The sequence below is a fragment of the Cyprinus carpio genome, chromosome B6 (assembly GCF_018340385.1).
Source record: "Cyprinus carpio isolate SPL01 chromosome B6, ASM1834038v1, whole genome shotgun sequence".
Taxonomy (NCBI): domain Eukaryota; kingdom Metazoa; phylum Chordata; class Actinopteri; order Cypriniformes; family Cyprinidae; genus Cyprinus; species Cyprinus carpio.
This window is the reverse complement of record NC_056602.1, coordinates 26,588,304-26,607,010: the sequence shown is the minus strand read 5'-3', so window position 1 is coordinate 26,607,010 and position 18,707 is coordinate 26,588,304. Positions and strand designations below refer to the sequence as shown.

Here is an 18,707-nt window from a genome sequence, read left to right as displayed (position 1 = left end):
ACAGTTTAAGTATTCTGTATTGTCATTTTAGTCGTTTTTGTTTATAGTTTTATACAGAGTTTTTGGTATTTTTAGTTTTAATTAAGATTTTGAATCAGTATTTTTTCTAATTTTATATTTTCTGTTTTCATTTAAAGTTTTGATAAAGTTTACGTATTTTGTGTTGTTATCATTTTTATGAGTTTTTTTATTTATTTCAGTTTTAGTTTTATTTATTTTAGTACATCAAGTTAAGTTTACGTATTTTGTGTTGGCAATTTCGCAAGAAATGTTGTTGGTGTGAAATCAAAATGTTTTTATCCACTCAAAGAATTTGTCTTCTGAAGTCAAATGACAGCTTTGTGTGAGGAACAGACTGACATTTTCAGTGAAATTCTTATTTAACACGTGGTCAACCTTCACTTTCACCAGTACATTTGAAGAGTTTGGTTCCAAAACGCAATAAACACCATTTTTTTTTTTTTTTTAATTGAGTTTCCGCCAAAATCAGTATTGTATCTGATCGGAATTGAAAAGTCCATTTTTAATTTTACGCAAAATGCGATATTCGTAGAGTTATTAGATCATTTTTACTCCCCTTTTTTCCAATCCACGACAAATGCCAGTCTACCTTGTTTTTCAGAATGTGATATATCCTCTCAACCAATCACAGCGCACCATTCCACGCACTCTAGACAGCAATTGCGGTGCTCTGAATACACCCGGCATCCTAGTTTTCCTCATCTACTTTGTACTTTGTGATCAGCAAATAAGGAATGCACGATAAATCGCATTTGATTGCCATGTGCATCTCGTCAGTAAAGCCGGTTCTGTGATTAATAGTATCGGTAAATCTCCATCACGTGCTTTCAGGTGGAAATTATTCAGATGCATTTAATACACAAAGCCATAGATCACTGACAAGCTACACTATATCCCGTTCATTAGATGAATCGCATTCGATTACAAATTTCTTCTGTGAAACATGAAAGAAGACATTTTGAAGAATGTTCACACTGCTCTTTACTATACAATATGTGAATGGCCATAGGTGCTGACAAACTTATAATTAAACATAAAATTAGCCCATATGATGTGTGCAGTATATTTCATGTCTTCTGAAGTCATACGACAGCTTCGTGTGAGGAACAGACTGACATTTTTCAATGAAAATCTTGCTTGGCAGATGCGGTCAGCCTTCACTTTCACCAGTTAAACATTGCGGTATAAATTACTGCTTTTTAGAGTCTTATGGGTTCAGAATGACATGAGGGTGAGTAAATGATGACATAATTTTCAATTTAGAGTGAACTATCCCTTTTATGTAAGTGCAACAGAGTAAAACAATGCAAACAAACACACTGGAAAATCGCTGTCAATGTTTAGCCTTTTTAACACATTTGATTGTTCGCTCATCAAACAATCTTGAAATTTGAGATTTGCCATGTTTACATTGCAAGAAAGCGGTTTGCGGTGTAGACAACTTCATGAATTATAATGGGAATGTTATAGTTTTATTGTGTCATGTTTCTCACTCTTTATGAATGTCTGAAATAGCCTGTCTCATTCCACATTTCGTATGACAATCAGATTTTAGTGGCCGTGTAACTTGAGTTCTGTTTTCCCTCCTGTCAGGATTTGCTTGGACATCCACTACTTTAGACCCAAAAACCCCAAAGATTATTTTTAATTCTGAGACCTCTTAGAGACCTTATCCTTAATACTGTTCTGTTATTTATTACAGAGAATGAATAAGTTATGCAGATATGTTACTGACAGGTTTCTGATCACAGGACTGGGAACAAGTGTTGGCTCCAGTTCAAATGTTATTATCAGGGTAGATGACCTGCAGTGCGAGTGAGAGTGAACGGGAACGTGTCTCTTGATTATTTTCACATTTTACATGATAATAGTGATACTGATCTTCTGTATGCGTTTTAGCAGGATATTTGGTGGAAGGCGCTATAGAAACATTTCTGACAGGCTGCACTGAGGAAAGTGCTGGTTCTGTCTCGTGTCCTTCAGGAATCTTTCCATAAAATCTGTGTGGTCTATACAAGAAGGGTTTTCTGCCCTTATAAAAAAATATGTAAACTTACTCTCTGTTTTGACAAGCAGAAAAACTCTGATTCAAGCACAGGTGGTCAGGGGTCTGTCTTCAGCTGTGACCTTACACATACACTATATACACTGGAGAGCTACAGTATGTCTATATACTAATATACTACTTCTGCAGTATATATACAGTATCATGCACTATTTGCAGTTTTTCTGAATTCAAATTGAGTCATTTTAGCTTGTGGTATCTAGTTACCGCCTTATATATTATTATAGATTTTTCATACGTTTTCATGTAAAAAGTTTAGAAACAAATATTAAAATTGCTGGTATAGTTCCATATTATTCAGAAAATGGAAGACAGAAACTAAATGATAAAACGGACATATTGCTAGGGAAGTCTGCTTCCGCCACTGAATAAAAACAAAAATTACTGCAAATTTTTATTTCTCAATTCTGACTTTTTATCCCACAAATCTCACTTTTTTTTCTCACAATTCTGACTTCTTCCTCTCAATTCTAAAATAAACTCAACATTTTTAGAGAAAAAAATTAGACGTGAGATGTAAACTCAGAATTGTGAGGAAAAAAGTACAATGAACTTAGGTGGAAACAAGCTTCTATACATTGTATTGTGGGATTCCGTACATTTTGCGAAATTTAATTCAGATATTCTACATATACAGAAAATTTGCATACTATACGAAGTAAACATACTATACACTATACTCTCAGAAACTAGGGTGGTTCCCTTTCAAAAGGTGTCTATGTATATATACAGTATATATATACTAGGGGATATGTATATAATAAGTATACTGGGGGAAAATAAGGTACAAATATGTACCTTTTAGCTTTTGTCGCTCAGGGTACTGCCCCAGCTTTGTCCTTTTTTTTAGATAATGGACAGTACAGACAGTAAAAGTAGTGTAATAATATGTGATTCTAAACTTAAGTTCAAAAATTAGATCTAAAAATGCAAAAGAACCATTTTTATTCTAAAGATGATAACTGGATGCCTTTCTCTGAATAAAACCAGGTCATGTGACACCTATACTTATGCAATAATCAGTACACTAGTATTCCATTCGAAACATAGCTAACATTTTATAGTATTCCTTACAAGTAATACATGAAACGATCTAAGTTTGTCATTGTTATAGCATTGCTCAACTTTACAACATCCCATAACCAAAGTGTTTATCCTGCGCCATTGTTAAGTCTTCACAAATATAACATCATTTTACAAACATTTATTCCACACACACACACACACACACACACACACACACACACACACACACACACACACACACACACACACACACACACACACACACACATACATATATATATATATATATATATTAAATTCTGTTTATAAAAAAAAAAAAAAAAAAAAAAAAAAAAGCCTGCTAGTTTTTATTGCGACAAAACTGAAAATGTTCCAGCTACAGAGGCTTTCTTCTCTTCCATTTATTGATATTTTGGGATATTAAGTTTTGAACATCCTTTTATGGATTCAATTTGGTAAATCTGTAGGTGTGAGAAACATGGCTCAGAAGAAGAGATATTTATACAGACCCCTGTATGCTGCCTAGATTAATTTTATCATGTTATCTTTCCACTTTAATACCCCAGCATGCCTCACTGCTGACCGGACAAACATGACCTTTCTTGCTTCAGCGTGACACTGTGGTAAGACAGAAACTCAGGGTCAAAGAGCACAAAAAATAACATGACTAACATGATTAACATGACTGGATTTGAGCTCAATTTAGCAGGGCTGCTTTAGTCACAAAGACTTTCTGAGTTGAAGGTTTGTGTTAATATTTGGACCAACTGTACTAAATTGTGGCTTGAACGAGGCCATAGCGAGCAGAAGCAGGTCTGACCTGCGGGGAATCATTCCTGCAACAATCATCTCACACATCTCACTTTTAAACTAAAAGCAGATGGACAAAGTCAGTGCTGTTGAGTCTATACCAGCTCTTTTTCATTTTTCTGAAGAGGCATATTGATTTTTCCACCTGCCTTTTCGTTTTGTCCATCCATTTATCATACAAAAGCTAAACGAAGCTAAATGTCAGTCATTGATTATCTAAACAAAAACAGAATGCATTCACACACTTTGGGTCTCATTTAATTCCAGTGTTATTTTAGTATCACTTAGACAATAGTATAGTTTTTATTCATATTTAAATCATTTATTATATATATTTTCTGTTAAAGTAGTTTTTGTGTTTTTTATAAATATATAGCTTTATAATTATTTTAGTATTGTGGCCAACCTAAGGCACACCTGTGCAGTAATCATGCTGTCTAATCAGCATCTTGATATGCCACACCTGTGAGGTGGATGGATGGCTCACTAACACAGATTTAGACAGATTTGTGAACAATATTTGAGAGAAATATGCCTTTTGTGTACATAGAAAAAGTCTTAGATCTTTGAGTTCAGCTCATGAAAAATAGGGGCAAAAACAATAGTGTTGCGTTTATAATTTTGTTCAGTGTATATGTATTATTTATTTATTTTTTTAACTTTCTATTCATCAAAGAATAAAATGTGAAATAAATAAACAAAGAATAAATTATTTAGAAATATAACACTCCTATTGGGAACAATGTGTCCAAAACAATTTAGTTTTGTTTTGTGCTACACTGAAACTCTTCAAGAAAAGTCCCTTTAGGATTGGTTCCAAATTATGATAGAAATTCCAACAGGCATCCTTGACTAGATCTTTTCAAAAGGGTCTCCGAGTGTCAGTTTATTGTAAATGGGAAATTAACAGTGCATAAAAATGACAGTGTTGATGGTTGGGCTGTTTATGGTGGCACTGAGCCACTAATCCATTATGACAGTGTGCCGGTGACGGGACAGGAATGTGCACATAGACTGGACACAGGGATATTTCCAGCTTGTCCTTCTGACAGCTAAATATGCTAAAATAATTTGTGAACAGTATTAACATGCTCTCAAAATCACGTGATACTGCAACAACAAGTTTCCTCAGACAGCAATTAGATACTCGTTTATCATCAACAATGCATCATATGTTTTTGTACTATGATTAACATTCATCACACAGGCAGCGTCCAGAGAGAGTCTGGATACTCAGAAAAAAAGAAAGAGTGGGATGTTACGTGTCCCTCAGTGGCTAAAGTGTTTAGCCTGATGTCAAAGGGAAAACCCTGTGTGTATGTTCATATACAGAACCTATGTGTGGAGTCTGGAATATCTCCAGTTTTCTCTTTACACTACAACTCAGTTGCTCAGACATTCAGAGTGAGGTCAAACAGAACACACACAAAAAACACAGAGGGGCTTTCAAAGAACACAAAGATCTCGTCTCTATTCTATTGTACTGAATGCCCCAAAAATAGCCCCACTGTCAGAGCCACTGGATAATTCAACATCACTGACGTTTGCATGGATTCTTCCCACTGACACACACAACCAGATACTGATGACTACAACAATCTTTCCAGACTGACACTATATAAAGAGACCGGCGCTAGTTGTCACACAGAGAAGCACCGCCTGTCAATAAATATTAACATAGTAAATCTAGCAGATTGACATTTTTCTCTCTTCTGCAATGTAATTTTTTATTGTTTTTCCTGTTTTTTTCTTCTTCTGTTAAACATTTAAGAAATGCCACATGAGCATGTAGTATTTCTGAATATCAGGATTTCAAAGACGAATGTGGCATTGTTTTTAAACAACATTTTAATCTACTAGTAAAAGTTAAATTGAGTAACTTACATTTATTGGCACAACATTTCCAGTGATTTGTCAGTTTTTGCTGCCCCAGTGCAATAGTTTCAAACAAATCTTAATCTGAATTGTTATGCGATTCCGATCAACACACAGTAGCGATATTTTGTTCTTGAATCATTTTGAACAAATCAGTTGAATGAATGATTCAATGACTCACCCATAAAAACCTCCTGAATAAATCATTCTTTTTGAACTAATCGGAATACAAAGATTCATTTACATAGTCGAAAAACATAACACGCCACACACACTTTGATGAAGGCATGTGGCTTCGAAAAAGAAAACTGAATCTTAAAATGAATTGCATCTTTCTCAGACCATAACAATGTAAATAAGCTTTTTTGTAGTCAATATTTCAAGTGAAACTCCAAACTGAGAGAGAAATACATATGATGTGACAACTAGCCCCGGTCTTCTGCCTTTATTAATTCTAATGACAGGGTTCATCATTATATTTTAAAAATGACAGTTTTTTCCTATGAAACTGCCATTTTTATTGTAAACTCTTGTATATTGTTCCCCGATGTATTAAACACTAGAATTAACTTTTGGATTGTGGTGAGCCAAATTTACGATTATACTGGGGTTTTGGTTATGGCTTTATCATCTGTAAAGCCATCACAGCTGAGCTGGTGAAGCTTCAAAAATTATGGAAAAGAAATACAAAATCCAGAGCTGCGCTAAAAGATGTTAAATATATGATTTGCCTGTCAAAGTACATGGACGTTTTACAGCACAGTCTGATAATGCAATCTGCCGAACAGACCTTAAGGGAAGAAAGCAATCCATCAAACTCTCTAGAACATAAGCAAAGGAAATAGTGGAAATAGTAATATTTTACACTTTTATTACACAGTCACCATTTCTGGTAATGCAATCAGATTAGGTTGATGAAGTTAGGTTAGTTTGCAATACGGTTAGCATATGGTTCTCAAGAATCACTGAATTGGGAATGAATCATTTGGCTTTCTGAACTGAATCAACTGATTCACTGAGAAGATTTTACTTAAAAGAATGATTCCATAAATTAGACTGTGACGGTTGATTATGATGCAGTGCAGTCTTAGTTCATTGTTCATTCTTGTTATTAGTTTTTAAAGGATGTTGTGCAACTGTTTCTGTTATTTTCAGGGAAGGGTGTATTTTCAATTTATGAGATTGTTTGTGTAATGTCACTGATTTGTTAGGGTTTGAATCGTCAATGTTAGTTAGTACTGATGAGAACCTTGTTTGTTTTAATAGCTTAAGGGTTGAGTGTGAGGGTACATCATGTGAGTGTGAAGTGCATGATGTTCAGCTAAACAAATAAAACTCTGTTTGTGCAAAAGCTGATGCATCATCATGGACCCGAGACTTGCAAAAATTTTATTTATATTAAAAATTAGTTTTATTTTTAAGTACACAGTTTTCATTTTAATTGTTCTTTCATTTTATAGCAATTTTATTGTTATTTTGTCTTTTTTATTTTATTTTTATTTTATAAGCTTTAGTTCATTTTATTTTAGTTTCAGTTCAGTTTTAGTTTTCATTTACATTTTAATGCTTTAACATAAATTTATTTAATTTACCTAACAGTTATATCAATAGAAAATATCCATGTATCACTGTGAAAAATACTTTGGGAGATTATTGCAAAATTTGGGCAGTCAATTTAACATTAATTTAAAATTAATAAAAAAAAAAAATCAATAAATTTGAACATAAATTGTCTGACCATCAGACTATGCTAAATGGGTTGTCCATTTTATGTTCAGCTGTATGAAATTAAAACAAACAATATTCTGAAAATGTTTTTATCCATTTAATGATCCTTCTAAACTATTACCCACTTTTCTCATCAAATATGCTCTAATTCAATTAATTAATCAGCATATTATGTAATTCTAATGCAAGACAAAATAACTCCAAACAAGCCACTCCAAAAACTGCTGCTTGCTTAATTAGTATTTTCTGATTACTCAGAGGTGGAAGGGTTAAGACTATATTTGACTGAGCCAGACTCTCCCATCAATTATGATTAGCAAATTTACTGCTCCTCTGGAAGGCAACCATGTTTTCTTTACAATTGCGATGGAGCTGCAGCCAATCAGAGAGTGGCTGTTGACCCTGTGGTGGACGGGAGTGCAGCTGTGCAGCGAGAACCGCAGTTCCTCTCTAACATAAACAAACAAACTGTGGGCTAATGCTCAGCCGAGGAACATCCACCACGGACGACAGAAGGCCAGTTGGGTAATATACTGTATGAGGGAATTATAGTCTTTTCCTTTTTGTAAACAGTTGAGATTACAGGATTAAGAATTGTTTTTTTTAGTTTTATACCAAATATTCTGCCAGGTACCCAAAATGTGCTTCATGTGGTCTAAACATCTAACATGGATTTATTGAAGGATGGAAATAAAGGGGTAGATGGACTCCAAGTTATCGTATGAGGATGGCAGATTGAAGCAAATATTTTGCTATTTTGCTATTATCAAAATGATTTCTACAAATTAATGAAACAGGGTGGATATTTTAGAGTATCTAATATCACAAAACATTAGAATTTATTAGATCCATTGCTAATATTTACTATGTTTGTGCTGTATAAAATAATTTTTGTTTAAAATATTTAATAATTTATATAATATTACTACTTATAAATAAATTATAAATTATTTTAAACTTTTAATCATAAATATAAAAAATAACAATTTTGCAACATCAGTTAAAAACAGTTTATTTCCAGTATAATTACGAAGAAAAAAAAAAACATTTGAATCAACAATTTTGTTGACTCAAACTTTTAAACCAAACTTTATCTGACACAAAACATGTACTGAAGAGCTGGAATTGCCTTTGTAAGATAGGTATTGGAAAATCCATCTACAGATTTGTTTATTATTGATGTGTAGCCATGGAAACATTTGAGTTTCAGAATGTTTGGAGGAATGTTTGGCACAATATGTAGCCCATCTTTTGTAGAATCTTTTGTTTTATTATATATTTTGTTTTATTTAATTTGTTATTGCAATTGTGTAATGTGCCGTTGGAAATTATGGCTGATTCTGCCCAGACTGAAATTTTATATGAAAGTCCTTCACATCAGCAAAAAAAAAAAAAAAAAAAAAAAGAGAAGACAAAAACAAATGTAAGAAGACACTGTAAGAGAACAAGGAAAAGCACAACAGATGGTGCAGTACTTGAGGCTTTTTCCTTTTTTTTGGCGGAGCTTGTTGAGGGTTGCAACATTAATGGGTTCTCAAGTGGGGACGGGATAGGTTGAAACCATCTATTTCCATGTGATCTTCACATTTGACCATAAACAGGATGCACATTTATTAAATTGTGCTTTTGTTAATATTAGAAAAGCCTTTTTAAAGGAAATTTAGGAAGACAGTTATCACAGTTTTAAAGATGTACTGCATTGCACACATGTGGTTTTGGTGGTGGGGGTAAATTGCTGCTACCGGTTAGTATGAGTTGACTTAGAAAAATGCCTTTGATCAACCCAAGACAAAACCCTGTGCCTCATAAGAACAAACAGCAAACCTCAAGACTCTAATCACTCATCTGTAATCTGCACAACTCAGCTGAAGGAAGAACAATGAGCCAATGTTCTGGAATTAGATTCAGCTTCAGTTCCAGGTGTGGGATGCAATGTGGTTTTTGAGGTTCAGTCTCATTGGAGGCTTTAAATTTAACATATTTAAATGAAAGAATCCTTTAGTTTTGGTTCACAATACGTTACTTTATTTAATGTATTTTTAATGTAGTCACAAGATCTATCACATGTTGTTGTACTATCACAGAGAGGAATAAACTCACTTTCCAGAACATTTTCATTCATTGTTCCTTGTTGGTGAAATGATCTTACTAACATGGCTGTCCATCTCAAAGCTGAAGTGTGCAATTTCTGTGCAGTTTTACCAACTAAAAAGCTTTTACATAAGCAGAATGATGTTGAATGTAGATGCATACACAAGAGAAAAGAATGAGAAGAGCTGACTCAAGAACCCATAAGCACATGTCTCAGGACACTTGTGATGCAAGACAAAGAACAGAGTTTGTGTCACTAAATCACTCTGAATGCAGCCCATGCTTATGGAACCATGTTTGCTTTGGTCCCTTATCATTACTGAGACAAACTCCAGGATATAAGCATGATTAGGTCCTAGGATTAAGATATCACAGCATGATTGTGTAGTTAAACGCATGTCAAAAAAGTCCATGAATTAGAATAACACCAATACATATAGCAAATTCAATGCGATATCATATTAATCAGAAATGTGGAGGAAAAAAGATCCTGTATCTTCTGATTAGTCAAAATGTAATAGAATATGATCAATTAGAAATACTTTTTAGAAAATTAACAGGCTATAAGATGATCCATGGTTTAAAAATGAGTTTTGTATTTGATGAAGGGCTTGTTTTGTTTCAAAAGGCATGTGCTGTGCAAAAGGGAACAGTAAAAGTCAGGGTACATTCAAGGACGGTCGAATGAGATCCTCTTGGCCAAGCCAAGAACACTACGTTTTCAATTCTACAAAATGCTGTCATTTGCTTCCATATTCCATAATTGGTCCTAAAATGTTATTTCGAGTCAGTAGACCCACACTAGTTCAACCAGAAACACACACAGACACACACACACTTACAAATGCCACACAAAAAATGACTTAAAGGCATACAGTAATTCAGTCAAAAATTTAAATTCTGTCATTATTTACTCACCTTTGAGTTGCTTTCTTCTGTTTGAACACAACAGTATTTTATTTCATACTAAGAAAGTCAATGGCTACCATCAACTATTTAGTTTCAAACATTCTTCAAGATATTTTATTTATAAAAGAAACTTAAAACAACTTGAGGGTATAAAAATCATGACAACATTTTCCTTTTGGGTGAACTATTCCTTAAACATTAACCTTATCATAAAAGAACACATGATCAATGTCTAGCTTCTAAGACAATTTATTGAAAGCAACAAGTAAACTTTTGTTACTTTTAGAAATTATTTACTTTTAGAGTTACTTTCAGAGTTAAAAAAAACTTTTTATTCAGACAAATACAATTTAAAATAGAAATAAAAAATTAATACATTGCATTACATTGCAACTTTATGTAATTTGCAACTTCACGTAATGTGTAATTGTGATTTTATATTTCACAATGTGACTGACTTCTTATATAGTTTAAAATATGAAATATTAAAGGGTTAGTTCACCAAAAAAAAAAAGAAAATTCTGTCGCTCACCATTACATACCCTCATGTCGTTCCAAACCCGTAAAACCTTTTTCATCTTCAGAACACAAATTAAGATATTTTTGATGAAATCCGAGAGCTCTCTGGCCCTCCATAGACAGCAATGGAACTACCACAATCAAAGTCCAGAAGCGTAGTAACATTGATAAAATAGTCCATATGACATCAGTGGTTCAACTGTAATTTTATGAAGCTACAAGAATACTTCTTGTGCGCAAAAAATACCTTATTCAACTATTTCTTCTCTTCCACATCAGACTTCGACATGCATTCAAGACAGTACCATGACGCATGCATTGATTATTTTAACTATATCCATAGAACATGGTAGTTGCGTTGCTATGCAGGATCATAAAGTTATGGGATTTCATCAAAAATATCTTAATTTGTGTTATGAAGATGAACTGAGGTCTTATGGGTTTGGAATGACATGAGGGTGAGTAATTAATGACGGAATTGTTATTTTTGGGTGAACTAACCCTTTAAAGTCACACTGGGAGATCTAAAATCAAAATGGCAAGAAATACAATTGAAACTGTAAGATATAAAATAATTAGGGCACAAAACAACAACAATGTAAGGTCTTGAACCGTGGCAGGGTTTTAGTAATATTTCAATGACATCTGAATGTGTTCAGTAGATACAGTGCTGGTGCCAAAGCGGCTGTGAAGTTTAGCTCTATCAGTGAGGCGGTTGTCGATTTGTAGGAGTTCTGGCTCCAAGGGAGATCTCCTAATGTTTACTGATGTCAGTGAAAGCAACACAAGAGAGCCCATGTCCAACTCTTCCCCAAGCAAGCGCATCTCTTTTTTGTTTGATATAAAATTCACTTAGAATGGTATGATAAAGAGGGGGGTGTTTGTTTAACAAAGCTAAGCCTTCTGCTGTGATCTGAGCCAAACCCAATATACGAGCAGGCATAAATAGAGACGACATTTATAAGAGACAAGAACGCACACATTTAACACATTGTGCATATTATTCAAACTCAATGTCTTGCTGTGCCACTGGACTTCTGCAGAGATCCGAGTTCAAAGCGGACATTAAAATACGTGAATGCAATTTGGCTTGAGGAAACATTCAAAAACGATCAAAGATTCTTACAGAATATGCAAGAGAACTAATCAAAAATGACTAGTTCTGGACTAAAATGTTATGTCACAAGCAACGCAACAGTCTCCAATTCTCAGGCTTCCCTAACATACTTATGAGCCTCCCACAAGGGTATGACTTTTATTTCGAGCTCCTAGAGAACATTCCTCAGAGAAACATGTGTTCGGAGTGAGCGTTTGATGTGTACGGCTCAGATTCGGTATGTTGATAGCGGCAGTAATCAGCAGTTCAGCCCTCACTCTACTCCCAAGGAAACCCTGCAACCGTGGCGTTTTACAGGCTCATTAAAGACAGTGCCGATACATTGTAAACTCAGCAGGCTTCGTGTTTTCCCATCCTCTGCTCTGCTCCTTCTATCTTTCTCAGTTCTCCACTGAGGAATAATATGCACAATAGGCCAGAGAACAAAAGAACTATTAGCTGAGACGCTGGAGGCTTGTTAATGTGATGTTGCATTAGGAAAAACAGCACGTATTTAAACCAGTCACATGCTGAGAAGTTTTACTGTTCTTGTCTTCTTTTAGTATTTACTTTCTAGCTTTCATTTTCTAAGCAGCTCTTTTACGAAGTAATAGTTGAGCCACCTTTGCTCAAACAGCATAAAGTAGGCCTACATTTGGCTCTAAATGTTGTTTTTACAGCATCCTTGGAAAAGAGCATTGATTGCCGAGTGATTAATGCATAACTGTTACCAAATTGCAGGTCTTGTTTCAGTTATGAGGCCTGCTGACCATTGCCATTGTGTTGCATTGCCAATAATTAGGCAAGCATCACTATTATTGTTGCTCAAACTTAGGGTTAGGGATTTGAACAAACTCCTAACGATAAGTATTAAACGTTGGTGTGTAGTTGTCCTGCACAATTTCCACTACAGATGTAAATCATACCTCAAACCACGCGGCTTACTGTGGAGAGTTGGAACTTAATTAAACTTTTGATGTAAGCATAAAACTAGATTATAGTCTTAAAATCATGCTAAACACTTATTGCAAACTTAGTCCAAACATTAAACAAGTTGTGTATCAATCAAGGAATGTATAAATAAATAATTAAACGTATTATAAGCCTATGTATAAAATACATATGTATGTTTATATGTGTGTGTGTGTGTGTGTGTGTGTATATATATATATATATATATATATATATATATATATATATGTATGTATATATTATACACTAGCTTTCAAGGCTTCATTTATTTGATCAAATATAAACAGTGATATTGTGAAATATTATTACAATTTAAAAATAAGATACTACATTTGAAAACATAATGTAAATGTGATGCAAAGCTGAATTTTCAGCATTATTACTCCAGTCTTCTGTGTCACATGATCCTTCAAAACTCATTCTAATATGCTGATTTGGTGATAAAAAGAAACATTTATTAATATTATAAATGTTGAAAGCAGTTGTGACACTTGATATTTTTGTGAAAATCATGATGCGTTTCATTGTCAAGATTCTTATGTAACTAGAAAGTTTAAAAAATCATAATATTCTAGTAGTCTTTAAACTGTCACTTTTGATCAATTTTGATGTATCCTTGTTAAATAAAAGTACTCATTTTGGTAATATATTCGTTCATTTTTTATTTCATCAAGTTGAACATATCTACGTTGATGAATGAATTGTTGTGAATGAATTGGTTAATGAATGATTCAAAGAATCGCTCATAAACACTTTCACTTGTCGCCATCATCTGGTATAACATTAAGCCAAAAAGCCTGTGAACAGAAGTGGAGAAGGTTCAATTCAGAATTCAGCTTTGTGGCTTAATGCTCTGAAGGTTCTTTTCTTGTTATTCAGCATCCAGTGAGGCTCCCACTCAAAGGGGTCTGGGGCTTTGCCATATCTCAAGCTGCTCTAAATGGGACGTACAATCACTAATCCCTTGGCCTTTGAAGAACTCTTTTCCAGGGAGATCTTTGGTCTACGGCCATTACACAAAAAATAAGCAAAGACTTCAAATGGCTCCTCATGCTTTCCATACACTCCTATACTCCATATACCACCCTCCTCCCCTCCCCTCTCTTTCCTGTTAATGGAGTCAGATACATGGCATGTCTCCCATTGCTTGTGAATGCAGTTATCAGGTAAGGGGTGAGCAGCAGGAGCAATCTAAGAGGGCATATCCGTTTAGTTTCAGTCATTTTCCAGTAAACTAAACACTCCTCCTCCATAAACATTTTGCCCAATTATACAGCCAGAGCAACACCGGCTGTACCAGGCCCTCAAAGGATTTTAATTAGCTTACAGAATACCTAACATTCAAGTCAGCACATTTAGGCTGTTGTTAGTATATATATATATATATATATATATATCATTGTTATTATTATTCATTTTGTATGTAATATTGCTATGTAGAATATATTGTTACATATATAATATTTAGTTTTTAAAATTAAATATTCATACTTAAGCTATGTAAATTTTTATAGTCCATTTAAGTTGTATACAATGTCAAAAAAGTGTTCTGTTTGGATTTTTCTAACTAAATATATATTCTATTCTATCCATCACAAATTACAACATGACCTGAATTTCAGTATTTCTTACAAATGACATTGAAATAGTGCAGACTTTTGGACCTCACTATGTGTAAATGCACAACTGAGAAAGCAAATTTAGTTATTTTTATATTTGCATCTTGAGTGAATAAATTTAGTTATTTTTATATTTGCATCATTTAGTTATTTTTATATTTGCATCTTGAGTGAATGAGTGATTTATTGAATTGTTGATATAATTTTGTGACTCTTATCGCAATCTGACCTCTTTTTAAACAGAGTCAAGGGTCGCGTCTCTTTCCTGTGGAGGTGCAAGCCATCTCCCTTTGAGCCGTATTGATTGTCAACTTGGGTGGTGCACTTAATACATAGAGACAGATGCAAAACATGCACACACACGGTAAACTTTCACTCTACACCACAACACTTCATCTATTCATTAGCTCAATTAAGGTCACTGAGCAAAGTTCCCTTGAAGTGCCAATCAAAACTTGCATTCTTCACATTTGAATGGAGTAATAAATCACTCTGCAGTCACTTATGCAGATCAAATGCTTCTCTGGTTTTGTCATCTTGCTCCTGTTTAATTGCCACTTCCATATTATTACTGAAATGAGTGTTTCATGTATTTATTCAGATGTGAAAGTTCTTGCAAGCTCACTTTTTGATGTCTGAAATGGTGCTTAGTCAATGCACTTAGCTGAAGCTGCAAATAGAGTTCTGTTAATGGAAATCACACATGACAGTTCCAAAAGCATTGGAGGTCTTGGAATCCGTCAAATGGCTGAGTCGCCTTTCAACAGGTTGTGTTTTTGGAAACCATGCAGTATTGAATATTTAACCAGAACTTTTTTCCATTTTATTTTGATAAATGTATTTGCATCGCTCAGCTTCTCAAACCAGCTCAGCCAACATCTACATCTGGCCATTTGGCCAGCATCTGCACCCTTACAGTTCAGCCATCTGAATACAAATGGGCTACAGGTCTTTACATCTGAAGCAGGGGTGTAAGCGTTTGCTCTGACCGGTAGTCAGTTTGATTACGATAATTTGTTAAATGATGCAATGCATCATAAATTCTGCAGTTTGGTCATTATTTTAATTATTTTATTATGCGTAAGACCCACATTTCAACTACAGGGACAGTTTACTTTTACAATTTTAAGTGACCTTTTATTTAGACAATTAATTTTTCATTTTACACAATCAATTATAGGCTAATTGTTTTTTTGATCAGAATTAAATGCAGAATACATTGCATATTGTTATAGTAATTATATAATCAATAATTAAATTCTAATGCACTGAATTTTCCTTGTCAGAATGCAATGCACCAATGCAGTTTTTAGGCTGCCTTTGATTTATTTAGACAATTAATTTTTCATTTTACACAATCAATTATAGGATTTTGTGTTCAAGGTCTGAAAATATTTAGAATATTGGTCAACTTCATATTTATTTTCCCCTTTTTCTCAAAGAAAAAGCATTTTGGATGCTATAGTGCAGCAAAACAAGTGCATTAGGTGAGTGATTTATGTATTATCTTGTATCATAGTATTATAAAATTATGGACAGAGAGAATGATGGGAAGTTTTGTTCAACAAGCATGTCACCTCCACTAAATTAGTAGTACTTTCTGGCAAGCTTTACCTCTATTCTTCTTCATTATTACTCTAAATTGTGTACAAACTAAATTGCACCATCAACATTAACAGTTTAAACTTAATTATGATAAATACCTATTTCTTTCTCTGTGATTTTTTTAATCATCCTGCCTAAGACTTGGACAGTTGAGGCTTATAAAATGTGTTCACAACTCGTAAATTCAATCACTCCCAACACGACTTGAAGCCAGCATTACAGCAAAGACAAAGCTTTTCTGGTGCTAGTGTACCAAAACATGCACATTAATTTATGTATTATCTTGCATTTTAGTATTCTAGCATGGACAGAGAGAATGATGGGAAGGGCAGTTCTGAGTAGTACTCTCTGGCAAGCTTTTCCTCTATTTATCATCATTAGTACGCTAAACTGTGTACAAACTAAATTGCACCGTCAACATTAACAATTTAAACTTAATTATGATAAGTACCAATTGCTTCTGCCATGATTTTTTTAATCGCCATTCCTCAGACTTGGAAAAATGTGTCTGCAAGTCATTAATATAGTCATTCCTAACATGACTTGAAGGCAACATTACAAATACACTTGAAATACTAGCAGCATTACAGCCCTACTTCATCTTCATTTTTCCCCTTTTCTCAAAGACAAGACTTTTTAATGCTAGAGCACCAAAGGATGCACATTAGGTGAGTAACTTATGTATTATCTTGTATTTTGGGATTCCAGTGTTGCCGTAGAGAATGATGGGAAGTGTAGTTTTGTTGCAGAAGCCTGTCGCCTCTTAAACCGACTTGTATTTTCTGGAAAGCTTTTCCACTATTCTTCACCATCAGTATGCTAAATGTTTGTACAAATTACATTGCACAGTCAACATTAACAATTTAAACTTAATAATGATAAATACCGATTGCTTCTGCCAATAGACATTCCTCAGACTTAGAAAGCTGAGAATAAAAAAAAAATGCATGCAATTTGTAAATATTATTCCCGACATGACTTGAAGGCAGCATTACAGCCGGACTGAAATACTGCCAGGTTTGAGGAAGTGAAGGACGTAATAACACCAGTCACCTGTGTCTCATTATGAGGTCACTCTCACCTTCTGCAGCCACTGTGTGTTGTTTTCCATGGCCGACTCCAGATGCTGCAGCTTCTGAACGGGCCACTCGCCGCCCACCGGTGGGGAGTCCCGCTGAACCACGTTGGTTCCGCTCTTCTGCTCCGCTCCACCCTGACAGCTCTCCATCTCCGGCAGGATGAAGGTGTAGCTGCACTGGCCTTGCTGCACACGGTGAAGCTTCCTCCGCCTCTCACCTCCCCCGCGTCTCCCTTGACCATTCGCGTTTCCGGAACTCACCAGGCCAACGGACGCCAGCAGCAGTGCCAAATGCCAACCACCTCTGGCAAACCTCATGGCAGTGGGAGCAAAAGCAAAGGCCACCTGCAGTCAAGAGAAGTTGCCAACTCAGTAGTTGGTAGAACACATGGTTGAATGGAGATGAAGAGGCTTTTCTGACTCTTTTCTCTTCACAGTTGGATTGCAGGACCAGAAGCTTCTGGTTTTCACGAGGTTCCCCTGAAGAAATGCACACAGGCACTGAGCCTTGAGTAACCACAACACACTCTCACTGATAGATAAGAAGTAAAAGAAAAAATTCAAGGAGAAGCGGAGACAGCCCGTCTAAATGAGTCTCCCAATCTGTAGGCTCTTAACACTTAAGAAAAATAAACAAAAACGGAGAACTTTCCTTCCTATCCCAGAGCGGTGTGTGAAATGACCGGAGCGAGAGAGTTCTGCCCTCTTATCTGGGAGCGAGGGAGTGTGTGGAGGAGCGGGGGGAGGCTGAGGGAGGTCTATTAACACACGTTCTGTCTCTCGTCTCCTCTGCAGCATTTCCTCACCCCCGTGGCCTGGAGGATAGACAGTTTCTTCTCCACGTTTAAGGCTGTTCTGAAATTGGTTATGGGTCAGATTGTTGTTCATTAATGACAAATTCTCCACATAATTCTCTCTTAAGAAATAAAAAAGGATGTGCACCATTGAGAAATGGATGGAAAATGCCTTTTACATTCTAATTCTATTTCAGAATTTGAACTGAAGTAGAAAAAAGCATGCACTTTGATAGTAAGTACAAAAACTATATTAAAATTACAGTAAGTGTAATTTGAACAGGATATGCATTTTTTAAGGACAAAAACTTTGAATGTTGGCATTTGAGACAGACAGACAGACAGACAGACAGACAGACAGATAGATAGATAGATAGATAGATAGATAGATAGATAGATAGATAGATAGATAGATAGATAGATAGAATTACAGAACAATAGACAGATACTGTAGAACAATAGACAAAGACAGAGAGAACAATAGAACGATAAATAGAAC

General features: G+C 34.9%; 1 protein-coding gene across 1 annotated transcript in view; it reads right to left on the bottom strand.

Annotated features, from left to right (window-relative positions):
- angpt4 (angiopoietin 4) overlaps positions 1 to 18,127 on the bottom strand; it is a 33,419-nt gene extending 15,292 nt beyond the window's left edge. Inside the window, exon 1 of the mRNA XM_019083558.2 lies at positions 17,418 to 18,127. Coding sequence (XP_018939103.1) covers positions 17,418 to 17,732 — 315 coding nt within the window. The 5' untranslated portion in view covers positions 17,733 to 18,127. The remainder of the gene's footprint in view (positions 1 to 17,417) is intronic.
- Between the last annotated feature and the right edge of the window lie 580 nt (positions 18,128 to 18,707).